Source organism: Talpa europaea (genome assembly GCF_964194135.1).
Source record: "Talpa europaea genome assembly, chromosome: 2".
Classification (NCBI taxonomy): domain Eukaryota; kingdom Metazoa; phylum Chordata; class Mammalia; order Eulipotyphla; family Talpidae; genus Talpa; species Talpa europaea.
The window spans coordinates 88,403,314-88,419,174 of NC_140068.1; the positions used below are offsets into that span (position 1 = coordinate 88,403,314).

Sequence of the window (15,861 nt, forward strand, 5' to 3'; positions counted from 1 at the left end):
TGACTGTACCCAGTGCATGTATAAACAAAACAAACAAACAAATAAATAAATAAAAGCATGCCTCTATTAAAAAAAAAAATTTTAAAAAAAAAGTGAAAGGAGAGCATTCACTTCCTACAGGGGATGCAACTCCCAGCCCCTGGGGCATCTGAGTTCTTGCCTTGGAGGTAATCTATTATTCATCCCCTATTCTGAGAGACAACAGAAAAAGAATGCATTCTGTCATTAAAAAAAGTAACTCGAAGATACCAGGAACAGAAGGGTGGCTGTCAGAGGCATGGGATGGGAGCTGGAAAAATGGGTGAAGTGGGTAAAAAGGCATAAGCTTCCAGCCGGAAGAGAAAGTAAGTCCAGGGAGCGTAACCTACAGGGGGCTGTAACCTATAGCATGGTGACTGTACTTAATGCCATACATAATGTGTATTTGAAAGTTGCTAAGAAAGGTCCTGAAAGTTTCATCACAAGAAAAAAAACTAACCATGCATTAATTTCATATTATAGACATATATCAAATCACTACACTATGCACCTAAAATGAATACAGTATTCTATAGCAATTATATTACAATTAAAAAGGGGAGGGGGGCCTCCCTGGTGTCCCAAGAGGTTAAGACACAGCACTCTGAAGCTATCCACAGCCACTGCAGCAGGAGCTGACCAACATGGTGCAGCAGACCTCTCCTGTCTCGCCTGCTGCTCCCCTCAGCAGTGTATTTCAGTAAATCTGCCTGTTCTGCTCCCCACTCTGTCTCTGGTGAATCCTCTCACCCCCCACACCCTGGCCTGCACCCCAGTTCTTGTATGCATAAATAAATAAATCTTTAAAAAAAAAAAAAGGTGTGTGTGGGGGGATATATTCTGAAACCCCTGAAGTGGAATGCTACTAAAAACCTGCAAAGTGAACACCCAGAAGGCTGGAACACAAATCTACATATAATCTACCCTCTCATGGCCAAAAGCCATGCTTTAGATATCACTCATACTTATAAAAGGGACCTATCTTTGTTCATCTACCTCCTATCTGAACCAAACTTCACAGGTATCCATCCTACCATCAAATCAATCAGATGAAGATCTCCCCATTCTCTGGGCACTTGTGACCTGAAGGAGTACAGGGGACACTGAGCAAAGGCTTGAGCTATACAAGGCAGCATGAAGAGCCTGGATCAACCCCACACATCCTTGCTGCAGGGAGGAAAAGAAAACCTACAGCTCCTGTCTCCGGCCTGCCTCACTCAGGTCTCCATCCTCTCACTCCAGGCTTCTCTATCCAGATTAGTCCGTCTGCTAGTCTTGCCTTCAGTTGCCTACCAGAAAACCCATGCTGGGAGTGTGTCTCCAGTCTCTGCCAGGAATAGCTTGGTCCTTTTAAATGGGAATCTCCCAACAGAGCATTTTCTCTTCCTAGCAGACTGTTCGCCTTCTTGAGGATATCTGCTTCCTCCTCTGGACATCTCTTGCCTTCTGAGAACTTTAAAGTGTCGCCCCCACCACACACATACTTTATCATGAAGTCTTATGCTTGAATCATCATTTGTTATTTTATGTACTGGGCCAAAAGGAAAACAGTTGCTATTGAAAATTACTGATGTACAGGAAACCAAAAACAGCTTGTGGTAAATCACCTCACAATATTCTGTCTTTTACAGGCATTCACAGTATGACAGTCCTTCACATAAGCTGAATTTCGAAGTAACCCCAATTTTAAGGGGCACCCCTGTTCATATTCCCCTGAAAGTACCAGTTAAACAGACTGGGTTATGTTACGACTTAATTTCAAAGATGTGAAGTTGTGGGGGAGGAGGGAACATCTTAAGAACTAATAAAAATGCTATTTCTCTTAATTCTCACAAAAATTCTAGCAGGATTGGTATTATTGTATCCTGGGGTGTAGGTCAGAGGTACAGGGGTGGGGGTGAGAGGACTCACCAGAGAAGGGAACAGAACAGATGGATCCACCAAAATACACTGCTGAGGGGAGCAGTGGGCGAGACCACTATCCTGTCATTTACCTAAAGATACATGGCTATACCATTCTAGATTCCTTTAGGGTTTAGTTTTTTTGTTTTATAATTTTATTTATTTTTGCATAGAATAACTGGGGTGTAGGTCAGAAGTGCAGGGGATGAGCGGATTCACCAGAGACAGAGTGGGGAACAGAACAGGCTGAATGACCAAAGTACACTGCTGAGGGGAGCAGCGGGCGAGTCAGGAGAGGTCTGCTGCGCCATGTGGGTAGCTCCCTGGCCAGGGATCCAACTCAGGCTATGGTGGTGATAGTGCTGAGACTTAACCCCTAGGCCATCAGGTAGGACCCAGGGATTTTCTTTTTCTTTTAAGATTTCATTTATTTATGCATATAAGAACTGGGGTGTGGGCCAGGGGTGGGGGGGAGTGTTGATGAGAGGATTCACCAGAGACAGAGTGGGGAGCAGGGCCTCCCCGGTGGCGCAGTGGTTGAGCGCTGGGTTGCGAAGCTGCCCGCAGCCTCTGCAGTGCCAGTTCGATCCCCGGCTGCTCCCTGGCCACCGGAGGAGGGTCCCACATGGCGCGCAGACCTCTCCTGCTGCCCGCTGCTTCCCTCAGCAGTGTACTTCGGTCCTTCTGCCTGCTCTGCTCCCCGCTCTGGCTCTGGTGAATTCTCTCACCCTCCCGTGCTTCTGACTGTACCCAGTGCTTGTATAAATAAATAAATAAAAATAAATCTTTAAAAAAAAAAAAAAAAAAAAAAAAAAAAAAAAAAAACAGAGTGGGGAGCAGAACAGGAGGACTGGTATTATCCCCACCTTAGGAAAGAAGACAGTGAGGTTCAGAAGGGTTGTAACTTGCCTAAGGTCTCTGCGAAGCCAAAACTCAGTTGCTGACAGGGCTGGAGAATGTCCCTGGGAGGCAGCCAGCCTTCCCCAGGCAGCCCCTTCAAGGGCAGCTGGTCCCTAAAATCAGGGTCTTTTTGCAACTGCATCTTCAAGGCTCCTACTTCCAGAAACAACAACAAAAGGAAAACAGGAAAACAGGTTTCCCTATGCTCCGTCCTCACAAATCTGGCTGGAAGTGACAGGGGACCTCTCAGCCAACTTGTTATATATAAAGCTCATTTAACGAGCCTTTCAAGCCCTGGGAGTGGGAGAAGGAAGGGCTTGTTGGAAATCCGATACTTTGGCAGCCAAGCCAGAGGGACAAGGCCCTTAGCATCAGCCCCTGGGGGATAAACACCATCCCAAAACCTTTTGTCTGCCAGGAGATACTTCCTGGGGGGCTGGGAGGGTGGGGGGCAGCAGTGCTTTTTATGACAAAGCCCACCTAACAACAACCCTCCACCGGAGACCTGGCTGAGGCCTTTGTACAGCCCACCTAACCATAAACCCTCTGTCCCTTCCCAAACCTGCTGGGGTCCCTCTTCCCACAAATACCTGTGACCGCCATAAACGCCCTTAAACAGCCCCGGTTTACTGCCCAGCCTGCCTGCTGCTAAATGAGGGCATTTGTTTCAAATTTGCAAATCCCGAAAGCAGTGGAAACCTAAGTCCACTCCTAAAATGAAATGTTCTGCATTCCTCTGGGCCTGAAGCACGGAGCTTCAAACGCTGCAAGAGGCCCTGGCTGTTTACTCACTGGTGGGGCATCAGGAGAGGCATTTCCCTGTTCCCTGAGGAGGTTCCTTTGATCCAGATGGGGTGGGAAGGGGACGGAGAGAGGTGCCACCCAAGCCCAGACCTGGTTGGATCCACGCTCGCCTACCCCCTTTCTGGGTTGCCAGAGGCAGCTTTGGGGGACCTGGGAAAGTGAGTCTCAATAGGAAGCTCAAGTAGAGACTCGCCCAAAATTACTGATGTAGACAGAGCAGGCCAGCTCGGAGGGACCTCTCAGACCATCTTCAAAAGGCCCTCACAACAAAGGTAGAGAGTACCCAGCCTCTCATACAGAAATAAAGGAGCCGAGTTCACACCCTCCCCGCTCAACACACACACACACACACACACACACACCACCCCCCCACCCCACCCCCACCCCCCACCCCCCACCCCCAACAAGCAACTCAGGACACTTACCAAGTTAGGGTATAGAGTGTTTACTAAATAAAAGCCTTTTGTTTTAAGTTTTCAAAATGGGGGTGGGGGTTAGAAAGAAGACAGAGATCCTCCTCCAGACCCCCAGGGCTGTTCCAGGGCCCAGCATTCCACCCCTTTCCATGGCAGCTCCCCCACCAGGAGGCCCAGACCCCTGGGGTGGAGGAGGAGCCCAGATCACAAGCACTGCTAGCAAGTTGGCATTTTTTTTAATTGATCAGTTTAACCATTGGTTTAACCTGCTAAATTAATTGGTTAAGATGATTTGCTCTTTGTAGCTGGAGTTGCACACACTCCCACCACCAAGGCTGAAAGACAAGGATTTCGTTTGTGATTTGTTTTGAAAATGAACTTGAGGTCTCATACTATCCTCATACATCACCTTTCTAAGAACCCTCAAGCCTGAAGCCTCCTTCTCTTTTTCCCCAGCCCCGAAACAGCTCAGCTTTAAGGTTTCTTTAATAGACGATCTATGACCCAGTCACAACACCAAAGTGTGACATTGTACCTTTCCAGGATAGAAAACAGGTTCTCAGATTGGAAAATGAGAACTTCAGAAGCAGAAGAACAAACTGAGTAGGGCTGGCCCAAGGGAAAGGCGACCTGACACCAGCAAAGGTGCATCTTTCACAGTCAAAGGTAATGACCAACCTCTTCTCCAACCTCTTCTGAAATATCTTGAGCAGGAAGACTTGCCTCCAGCATCAGAAATGAAAGGGGAACGCACATCCACGGAGCCCCTACCGTGTGGCAGGGCCACACTGCCAAGCGTGGGCACATCTCTACACTCGTCGTGAGAGCAGCAAGCTCTCTAACCACAGCAGGATGACTCTTACCACCTACGTGGTCTCCCAGGGCACAACTCCCAACAGGCACACTGGCCTGGAATGTGGCAGCACTTCTGCAAGCCTGGGCCTGCAACTACCTGTGACCTCCAAGAAGTACGAGACAAGGAGACTGAGGCTCATGGATTCGGGAGAAAAGCGCGAGTCCTGGGGACCCGGGACCAGATCCTGGACTTCAAAGCGACACAGACAGAGTCTGACCATAATTCTAAAAACTTTAAAATCTCTGAATGAGACATTAGAAACCTTAATCTGGCTGTTCTGGAACAGAAAAAAGGGGGGGAGGGGAGGCAAAACTGGCAGCCTTGCATGCTCCGTGTTGTGGGCCGGAAGAGTTCTCCACGTGTAAGGTATTGATACACACCTTATGTAGAAAGAGCAGAGGATGCTCCACCCTCTGACTAGCAGGAATGCACCTAAGCCTGCCCAGAGAAGTATCTTTTTTAAAAAAAAGATTCGTTTGTTTATGCATACAAGAACTGGGGTACAGGCCAGAGGTATGGGGGGTGAGAGGATTCACCAGAGACAGAGTGGGGAGCAGAACAGGCAGATCTACTGAAATACACTGCTTGAGGGGAACAGCGAGCAAGACAGGAAAGGTCTGCTGCGCCATGTGGGTTAGCTCCCTGGCCGGGGATCAAATTCGTGTTGCAGTGGCTGGTGATAGCTTGACAGTGCTGTTTTTAACCCCTGTGCCACCAGCGAATCCCCCAGAGAGTTATCTTGTCTGCAAAATCCACTTCCCAGCATTCACCTGGTTCCAAAGCACGTGTGTGTAACATTTCATAGCTCTGGTGATGACACACACAGAGGACAGAAGCACAGCTTGAATTCTTACCATCTCTGCCGTCCTAAGCAGGTCGTACTGTGAACCTCAGTTTCTTTACTTAAATGCTTCCCAGCTCCCCTACCGCTCCAAAAAAATAAAAATCCACCTCCCCTCATCCGGCCTACCTGAGCTTTATCAATAGGATCAATCTTCAGTGTGACCGAAAAGCATTTTATGAATTGCAAAGCTGGCACAGTTGTCTATTACAGAGGCAGCACCCCCAAAGTGCACACACGCCCCTCTTCCAACTTTAAGCCTCTCTTCAGCTGTTCTCCCTTCTGTGCAAAAAAAGGAAAGGGTGTTCCCCACCCAGGCAGCAGTCCTCAGATACTTGAAGACTAAGCAGCCTTCTCATACTTTCAGAGGAAAAACTCCCATTTTAATTTGCTTTTCATCCTCAATACTCCCTGGCAAACCTCTCCAAAATGTACTCCACTCTTTCTATTCCCTTTTGCACCCAGGGAATTCCACCCCAATACCTACATCACCAGTTGGTCCAGTCTAAACGCATCTGTGCCCACGCACTAGAGACTTCAGAATGAAATGCAGCCCTCAGATTAAAGCACTCTCCCCAAAACCAAGGGCGAGGAGGAGCCTAAAGGTGTGACAGAAACACAGGTGGAGGCCGTGTTCAGCAATACTGCGTTAGCCTCAAAGGTCACCACAGGGAAGGGCCTCCAAGGCCTTTTGTCCCTGAATTGAGTCCAAGAGGTAGGTGGGCCTGCCCAATGTCCGAGGAGGCATCCGGGGCAAATGAGGGAGCCTATCCATTGGGTGTCCCTCCCAGGCTCCTCAGGTTAAGAGGGCTGTTTGCCTCCAAGGTACCCAGAAGTGAGGACCATCTTCGTGACTGAAGTGACTCCACTTCTATCACAGGAATTCCTCCAGATCAATAATGCCCCACACTTTACCGGGGCCCTGGAAGGCCCTGGTGTCCCAGGGAGAGGACACAGAAAAGAGACAAGCCTGAAGCGCCAATGAAATGTCAAAGAAACAGTGAGCAGCCCCTTTCCCTGAAGACTCAGCCAGTCTTTCCTATCAATTATCACACGAGGACAGGAGCCACAATTTTCAAGGCTGTAGAATCCTTTGGAGAAGAGCCCAGAAAACAAACAGGTCAAGATTTCAGCAGTTACAGAATACTGTGGAGTGGGTAGAGCCTCCTTAACCACCTACAGGGAGCACCTTCCACCCCTGACCACACAGCACCTCAGGAACCTCCCTGTGCACTGATAGAGGCGGGCCCCAGCCTCCTAGGTTTTCCCTGTTGATGTTATGAGCAGCAGGGGCCTGCCCACCACCACAGGAGGCAGGAGAACACTGGGGAACATACTGTAAAACAGACAAAATCATCTTGCACCATCAGCTGAGAAGCAAAGAGCCACTAGTTGCAAGAAGCCTCATTCCATGTCTGACTGCAGAGATGGGGTACCGTTCCAGGTGCCCGACCAAGGTGCAAACACCAGAACACTGCTTGCTCTCCACAGCGAAGCCCTGTGTCCTGGCACGGAGCAGCACTCAGGTGGAGGAAGGGCATCTACTTCTGACTTGCACAGAGGCACTGCATGAGCTAGCTGCCGGTACACCTCGGCCGCCCCCAAAGCAGACAAGCGTTGGCCACAATGCTGACAAAAGAAAGGGACAAAAGACAGCTGGTGCATCTTCTGGGGGAGAGGGCGTGCATGCTAGTGCCCACTTGCCTCCTTAACCACCTATAGGGAGCACCCTCCACCCCTGACCACACAGCACCTCAGAAACCTCCCAGTGCACTGATAGAAGTTCCCACAAATTACAGAGTGACTGACTGAGGAAACTCCACAGCCATCCGTGATGATAGAAGCCTTTCCCTTGGTATCATAAAAGTCTGCCAAGGCCGTAAGCAGCAGTTTACTACCCATTCCCTGGAAGAAACTCAGCAGGCCAGGGGAGACGGTGGCCCTGAACCAGCACGGACCACCCTGGGGAGAATCTGTTGCTGGGATAGAGGAAGAAAGGGTTCCCACCAGGAAATACAAAGCAGCTGTGCCCACATTTCTGAGCTGTTGTTGGATTACTAAGACCAGTTCAGAAAGCTGTGCTTTAGAACCAGGAAACCACTTCTAAAAACTGCCAGTCAAGAGGGACTTTGCTGAGCCCTCACAAACCTTCCAGAGACCTGGAAAGAAAGGCTGACACCTTAAAGGGAGCCAGAGAGTCAGGACAGTTAATGGAAAGAGTCATCGGGGCTGAACCAGAGAGACTGATTCCCAGGATCAACCAACTCCATAGCCTCCCAGAGGGGGCAAGGCAGGGAGCAGCACCGCTTGCATCTTGCAGTTCAGGAAACTTGATGCTCAGAGAGATTAATCAGTCAACTCAGGGTCACACAGCTAGGCAGCAACAGAACCAGGACTAAATACAAAAAAGTGGGTGTCCCAGGACTCTAAACATCGCTTCTCTTCCTTCATCAGGCATCGATGGTGTGTGATGTCAAAAAAGACACCTGAGTTTTCAGACTGCCAGCCCAATGTCTTTGTGCAGCCTGTATCACTGGCAATGTCAATCCTCGCTCCTCATTCAGGCCCTCCCACTCCCCATTGGCTCCTGCACTGTGGATTTGCTGTCCTACACATTCTGGAAAGTTCTTCTATCTTGTTTAGTACTTTTTCAAATGGTATCTTTCATTGTACTTCATCTGACTCACATCTCTGTCTTCCTCATGCCTCCCACTCAACCTGGCTAGCTTCACCCATAAGATAATCACTTTGAATTGACCCTTTCCTAAGCCGCTCAATAACAATCTTTCTCATCACCACACTTTCATTTTATTTTTTTTTAAAGACTGATTGATTGATTGATTTATACTAGCACTGGGTGCAGTCAGAAGTGCGGGAGGGTGAGAGAATTCACCAGAGCCAGAGCGGGGAGCAGAGCAGGCAGAAGGACCGAAGTACACTGCTGAGGGGAGCAGCGGGCGGCAGGAGAGGTCTGCGCGCCATGTGGGACCCTCCTCTGGTGTCCGGGGAGCAGCCGGGGATCAAACCGGTGCTGCAGAGGCTGCGGGCAGCTTCGCAACCCAGCGCTCAACCGCTGTGCCACCGGGGAGGCCCACACACTTCCATTTTAGACAGACAAATTCTCCTTATGGCTACCTAATAGTTCTGAAGTGTGAATGTAGGTAAGAATCTCCTGTAGAGCTCTTTTAAAATGGAGTTTTTCCTTTTTTTAAAAAAAAGGATTTATTTATTTATACATACGAGACAGAGGTATAAGCCAGAGGTGCGGGTGGTGAGAGGATTCACCAGAGAGAGTGGGGAGCAGAATAGGCAGACTGACGAAATACACTGCTGAGGGGAGCAGCGGGCGAGACAGGAGAGGTCTGCTACGCCATGTGGGTTGCTCCCTGGCCAGCCAGGGATCAAACTCAGACTGCAGTGGCTGGTGCTGCGGTGGATGGAGATAGCTTGAGAGTACTGTTTTAACCCTGTGCCGCTAGGGAGGCCTGGGTTTTTCCTTTTGAAATCTGAACTTAATATAACTGGATCAGCTATTCAAAAAATACAACAGAATCTAACAACTAAGAAAATAAAGTCCACTCTCTGGCTCCTCCCCCAAAGGTTCCAGTGGGCAGGTCTACGTCAGGCCCCAACAACTCAAATTTTAACCAATACCTCTGGTTACCTGCCCTCCCTACTATATTCCCCAGTGGTCTCTGGACTACATTTTTGAGAACATAAATCTGTATCTTCCTAACACTCACAATCCCTATCCCAGGACTCAGTTTTCAGAAGTTACATACAAGCCTAAATCAGCAAGGGCGTACCCTGCTCATCTGGGCCTAAACTTCTCACAGAAACTTGCAATCTGCAGGACACATTCATTCATTCAGTGCTTGTGAGTAAAGGAACACAAGGGCTTGGCCACCCCAAGCCAAGCAGCAAGAGGGGAAGGCGTCCGGGTATGTTGCCCCTTCCAGCAAAGCTTCCTCCCTGAGCTGCTGTTGCTTGCGTAGCATTACTGGGAGGGAAATGGCCTAAACACAAAGAAGAAAAGAGGATGGAAAAAGTGACATACTACAGAGGGCTTCCTCAAACCAATGATTAGCTGTAAAGCTCTTGCGCCAGCTCCACTAAAGCGCCAGGGGGCTCGGCCCAGCCAAATGTGCAGTGGGCAAATGAACTCAGAGAACCCCGGGACAGGACTCTAATCCGACCACTATGACAGGACATCCATACCTTCTAGAAAAAGCACCAGGCAGATGGGGGCCAGAGCAAGAAAATGGGCAGGCCAGCGGCTTGAGGGTAAGGCTAGAGCCAGTGCCAGCAACCATGGCCCAAGCCTGTAACCCTGCCACGTGGCGCAGCCAGGGGTATCTCAGGGCACAGCAGCAGTGAGGTTAGGGAGAGCAGAGGGAAGCTGAGGGACACAGGCCAAGGACACCCAACCCTATTTAATGACCCTTTCTTCCATCAGGAAAACACCAATGCGCATTCCCAAACTGCCCTTGGCTCAAACATGAGCTCTGACCTGGCCACTCTCCATCCCAGATGAGTCTCACAAAACTGCACTGGCTTAAACACAAACTCAAACAGACCCCGTCACTCCAAAACATGAAATCATTCAAGGGCTAACACCACGACTGCTAAAGCCCAGCGGGACATGCCTTCCTTTATGAACCAACGGGATTCCTGAAAAGCAGTCCATCCACCAGATTTCTCCTAGCAAGTCCAAGTTCCTCGCTGGCTTTCATTACAAAATGAGACATCCGTTCCACTAGGAAAAGCGGGCACTCCAGAAAGGACTGAACATCACAGTGAATGTTGCAAACTTTCTAGTCACATATTTAATGGACAAGTTCCTTGACAAAGTCGAACTCAATTCAAGCTAAAGTGAGGTGATTTTTAAGTGCAAACATCACACCAAAAGTGTTCACACGAAATGAAAGTTATTTAAAGCAAGTCTTCTCACACTGTAAGACACAGAACTCCCAACTTGCACTGTCCTAACAGGAAAGCACTGTACCTTTAGTTTACAAAGGAGGATGCCTAGACTGACTCTGGAATTGGGGGGTACGGTCACTTGGGACCTTGTTAAAAGGCAGACTCATTTTGACTCATGCTCCTGGAGGGTACTGATGCCACCTGGCTGGCCGCTACATAGTTCATGGTTTTTAAGCCTTTTGTGGCAGGTCAGCGTCATACACAGAGATGACTGCCCACACCCAGAAGTCTCAGAGAATGCCAGAAGCCCTGGCACATCAAAACTCAGAAAATCACCACAGTGAACAGACAGCTGGGGAACAGAGGCCTGGGTCAAGGTAGAGCAGGCACAGGAGGATCAGGAGGCATTCCCACCCGAAAGACATTGGAAGGAGCACAAAAGACCCCCAATGCCTGCGAAGCAAAGGGATGTTGACCTTTGCCCTGATTGTTCTGCCCTATACCCAAAAGGTCCACTTACCTTTACAAAAAACCTAGGTAAGGGACCATTACAATTAAAACACTGTAGGGAATTCAGTAAATGAATTTAATTCAGTAAATTAAAACCCAACTGGGGCAAAAATATGGAGGGTGTCCCAAGAATGAGAGTTCCAAAGTTCGACAAGCACCCACTTTCTGGCAAGAGACACAGGACAGTTTTGGGGAGGAGATGGAGGTAAGAATGGCAGAAGAGAGATGGAGAGGCACTACACACCAGGGAACTGGCCAGAGGGGAAAGAAAGGTCTGAGAAACCACAGATGTTGTAGGGGGCAGTAAACAGACTAGTTGGGCTGGAATGGAAGGTTCCAGTAGGTAGAAGTGTTTAGTGTTGGGGTTGATTGGAAAGCTGGAAAGGTAAGTTGGAAGAACACCACGGGAGAGAGAAGAACAAGAAAGGGGCCCTTTATATATTGCTTTACATTTAATCCTCAGCACAGCTCCAGAAGTAAATCCCCTTACAGAGGAGGCAAACTGTGAGGTCAAGAAATTTGCCCAGGGCCACAGGCCTGTCAAGAGTTAGAGCCGTTGTTCTGCCACTGCACCTCCTGGGTCTGAACTCTGCACCACTCCACTCTGCTCTGAGCACCAGGCTGACTCCATCTCTTTGGCAAGTGATTTGCTCTCCTACCATACTTGCCAACATCTGAGGAAAGTCATCGCTGATAAAAGCAACTCCTAGATCTGAATTACAGGCGGCAGAGCCTTGAGGAATCTGCAGGACAGCCGTCTCAGAATGTGACAACTCAATTTCCCAGAGAAACAAGAGCCTGGAGGAAGGAAACCGGGAGGGGGATGGGAACAGTGATAGGCAGTGACACAACTGGCCATCCAAGCGGTCGGTGGGGCGAAGAATGCCAGGTTTCAAACATCAAGCTCTCTCCTCCACCGTATTTATCACAACGGGGATCTCAAAGCTTGGGAAGTTACTCAGTCATTTACAGCATAATTACCCAAACTTCAAAATGGTCTAATCCACATACCCAGCCAGCCTAGGTCCCTCACTCCAGCCTTATTAACAGCAGGGTCTCACTACAACTCCAGTTAATTACACAGTTAAACAATAAGATGGAAAAATCCACTGCAATCTATTAAAAAATCGTTGCCCCCTGAAGTCATGTCGTCCGGGGGTGGGTTGAGTCCCTGGATTTCACTGAAGACAGCAGGCGCCTTAGCCTGGGCTCAAATTGTTTACAGCACATGGACAGGTTCCACACCAAGGCACATTTGGTGGAACTGATTTAAGGCTCTCATTAAAATGTTCCTTTGTTGAGCACAAGACATCTCCCCACCCCCAAAGGAGATTCCAGACCTCCAGTCCCCAGCCCTCAGCCTGCCCTAACTTCCCCCCCACAGGAGCCCCCCTTTCGCTAAACACCCGTCACTGGATTAACATCGATTAACATCAGAGTCGTCTTCTCACGGAAAGAATTTAGGAATTTAGCATTTGTTGAACAAGAGCCTGTCTCCACCAAAATCTCCCTCGACTCCAGAACTCTAAACATGAGCAGTGATGGCAGCGGATCAGGCAGCCACACACCAAACCCAAACAGCCCGACGACCTAGGAAGCCTGTGAGCTCAGGCTGCTCGCCCATATGGCTGGGCGCCCCCCACCCCCAATCCTGGCTCCACAGAAAAACTTCCATACTTCCTCTGGGAGCAGATGTGGATTCTGCCATGAGCCATAACCACCGCACACATCACAAGGAACACAGGGCAGCTCCAGAAACACCACCCACAAATACCAGCAGCCTGTGCTTACCTCTCTCGGTCCTGGGTTACAATTACCTCTCTCCATTTCCAACTAGGGGTGGAAGAGATGTTGATTTCATCAGCCCTAAAACCCTCGACAACTGGCAGGCTAGGGAGATATTGGAAAAGGCAATTCTCTACCGCCTCCCGCCCCAAGGTCATTCTTCAAAGATGGGGGAAATGACTGGTAGACCAGGTATTCTGGGCGAGCCACCCCAGAGAGGGCTGTTTGCAAGGATCATCACCAAAGATGTGTTGTTTTGGAAGGTGGCGGCTTATTTCCAGTCCAGGTTGCTTGGGATGTGCGGGTAGATGGGTGCTTTACTGTAAGGCGCCTCACCACCTCAGGGGTGACTCTCAGGTGTGACCAAGCTAGGAAACAAGGGGCAGGGGGAGTGGATCCTGTCTGCCCTAGGGATGAGGGCCACACCCCATCAAAATGTTGAAGCCCTCCCAAGAAAAGAGAGAATGAATTCTCTCCTGCCTTGCTGCCCGCTGAAAAAGATTGTCTTTACTCAAAGAGAAGAGACAGGATGGGAATCCAGGAAGAGCAGAACAAATCCCGTCCGCACCTTTGCAGGCCGGCCATGCCCGATTTTGGCAGCGGCCTTCACACGTTAGTCACCGCGACAGCCCGGGACTCTCCACTCCCCGAATTCGACCCAGGCTGGGAGTGGGCTCAGGGTGCGGGCCCAGGATACGGCGGAGATGGTGGGCCCCGAATTCTCCCCTTCGCCTTTCCTAACCAGCAGGGCCATAAGGGGTCCCCAGCTGGGCCCGGGAACTTGGAGGAGGGGAGCCGGGAGCGTCGGGCCCGCGTAGGTAACAAAGCTCTGCGCTCCGCGCGCCGCAGGTCGGTCCCGCATCCGGCCCCGGGCGGCCTCCCTCACCTGGGCTGCGTCTGCCGGAGGGACTCCGTCTCCCCCTCCGCCGGCCACCTAATTGCACCCCCCAAGTAGGTGGAGGGGGCAGTCTTTTTCTCTCCCGAGGAGAAACTCCCCACCAGGGCCCGAGAGCTGGCAACTCCCGGCAGCTCACGAATAAACTCTCCGCTCAGGCCGGGAAAACTCTGTGGAGACTGGAAACGCTTCCCGGAGAGGGGACGCGACTCATTCCTCGGCGGTTTCGCCAGCCTCTGGGCCCCCAGGCTCCCTGCGCCCCTCCGCCGGGAACCTCTCCACCTCTCCAGGGTGTCTTCCCGGCTCCAGCCGCCAAACCCACCTCCCCGGGCGCCCCCTTTTGCCCGCGGGGCTCCCGCGCTTCCCGAGTCGCGCTCCCCCGGCTCGCCGGGACTCACCGCCCAGCAGCGGCAGCAGCAGGACGCTGAGCAGAGGCAGCCGGCGGGGGCTGATCGGGGCTCCCCGCGCAGCTCCCATCGCAGCGGGCTCGGGGAGAGGCGCGGGCGGGCGCGGAGTGCGCTCCGTGGCGGGCCCAGGAGGCCGAGCGCACCGGAGCGCGGGCGCCGCCGCAGCAGCCGCAGCCGGAGCCCGAGCCCGAGGCGTCCCGAGCCGGAGCCGCGCGCGCCCGGTCCCTCCGAGTCCTCGCGCGCTGCCGCCGCAGCCAAGCCCCGCCCACGACGCCCCCTCCCCGCCGGCCGCGGCGCAGCGCCCCGCCCCTTCGACGCCCCCTCCCCGCCGGGGCGGGGAGGAGCTCGCAGTTGGGGGAGGGGTCTGGGAGTGGATGGTGGACTGGAGAGAGGCCCCGGGGAGTGTGGGAGACCTGAGCGGCGCGTCGGCCGTGCGTTTGTAGCCTAGCGTGCGGAGACGCAGGGAAGCCAAGTGACTTTTGTGATTCCGTGGCGCCTGGGAGGGGACGGTCAGTTCTGGGGGCTCCTCCCTGGGGGATGCAACCAAGTTCTTCGAGTGGTGTCTGGCTCACCTCTCAGCAACCCATAATGCTGACTGACCTGAAACTGAGGGTGTCCCTGGTGTCCCCAGAGCAAGGTACCTGGAGATACTGTGGAGCCCCAGGAGAGACGTGGTCTGAAGAAGTCAGGGGCCAGTGCATGGCTGGGGTCTGGTTTGGCTCTGGACCAGTGTGAACCCAAAGGTAGAAACAAATTGGATTCTGCAGCCCGGCTAAAGGCTGTTAAACTGACAAATTCATCCCAAGTCCATCTCCAGGCAGTCTGGGCTGTGTCAGGGCTTGGCCAAGTCTCCAGCTGTGGGGAGGCCCAGCACAGCCCTTGTTCCAGGCACCCCCACCCCCAGCGCCACCACCCCCACATTCTTTCTTTGTTGTGAAAGCAGCAAGGGGTGTAGGAGGCGGGTCAGGAGGAGTCAAGCTTTAGAAGATGGGCCCCAGCTGCTGCTCAGGCCTCAGGATATACAGAGAAGGGATGGATAGTGTCTCGTCCCCCTCTGACTGTGGAGGGCCCCCCAGGCCTGCTTAGACCTCCCTTCCCCCACACAGCTGGGAAGAGGAGGGGCAACCACAGAGGGCCTCACAGGCTGGGAGCAGTGGCGCCAGGACTCCAGGGTCCTGCCACATGGCCACCACATGTCCCTGACAACCCAGTCCACAGCACCTTCTCCTTGGGTTGTGGGCCTCCTCCCCCCACCCCCCAGATGCCTTCCTGCAGGCCCTGCTGGAGAGGACACAAACGGGAAGGAAGAGAGGAGAGACCCAAGAATCAACATTCCTCCCGTTGCCCCATCCATCACCGTTCCTCGTCCTTCTGTGAAGGGCCCCACACAACTTCCTACCCTCTTCAAACAGGACTCAAGTGACAGAATAGTTACCTGATCTTTTATTTAAGAAAAGTGAAATACATGGACCTGAAGTGAGGCAGCAGAGGGAACAAGAGGCCAGGGCAAGGCAGCATGGCTAGCCCCAAACCCTCTGACAGAAAAGCCAGAACAGGCTACATTTCTGAGGAGCATACCTGCTTCTTGCCCACCTTGGGGGCCT

General features: G+C 51.7%; 1 protein-coding gene across 4 annotated transcripts in view; it reads right to left on the reverse strand.

The window, feature by feature from the left end:
* PTK7 (protein tyrosine kinase 7 (inactive)) overlaps positions 1-14,327 on the reverse strand; it is a gene marked incomplete at both ends in the record, with an annotated part of 61,652 nt that extends 47,325 nt beyond the window's left edge. For all 4 annotated transcript variants that reach the window (XM_084228230.1, XM_084228228.1, XM_084228229.1 and 1 more), the window contains one exon: positions 14,249-14,327. In XM_084228230.1, coding sequence (XP_084084356.1) covers positions 14,249-14,327 — 79 coding nt within the window. The remainder of the gene's footprint in view (positions 1-14,248) is intronic.
* Between the last annotated feature and the right edge of the window lie 1,534 nt (positions 14,328-15,861).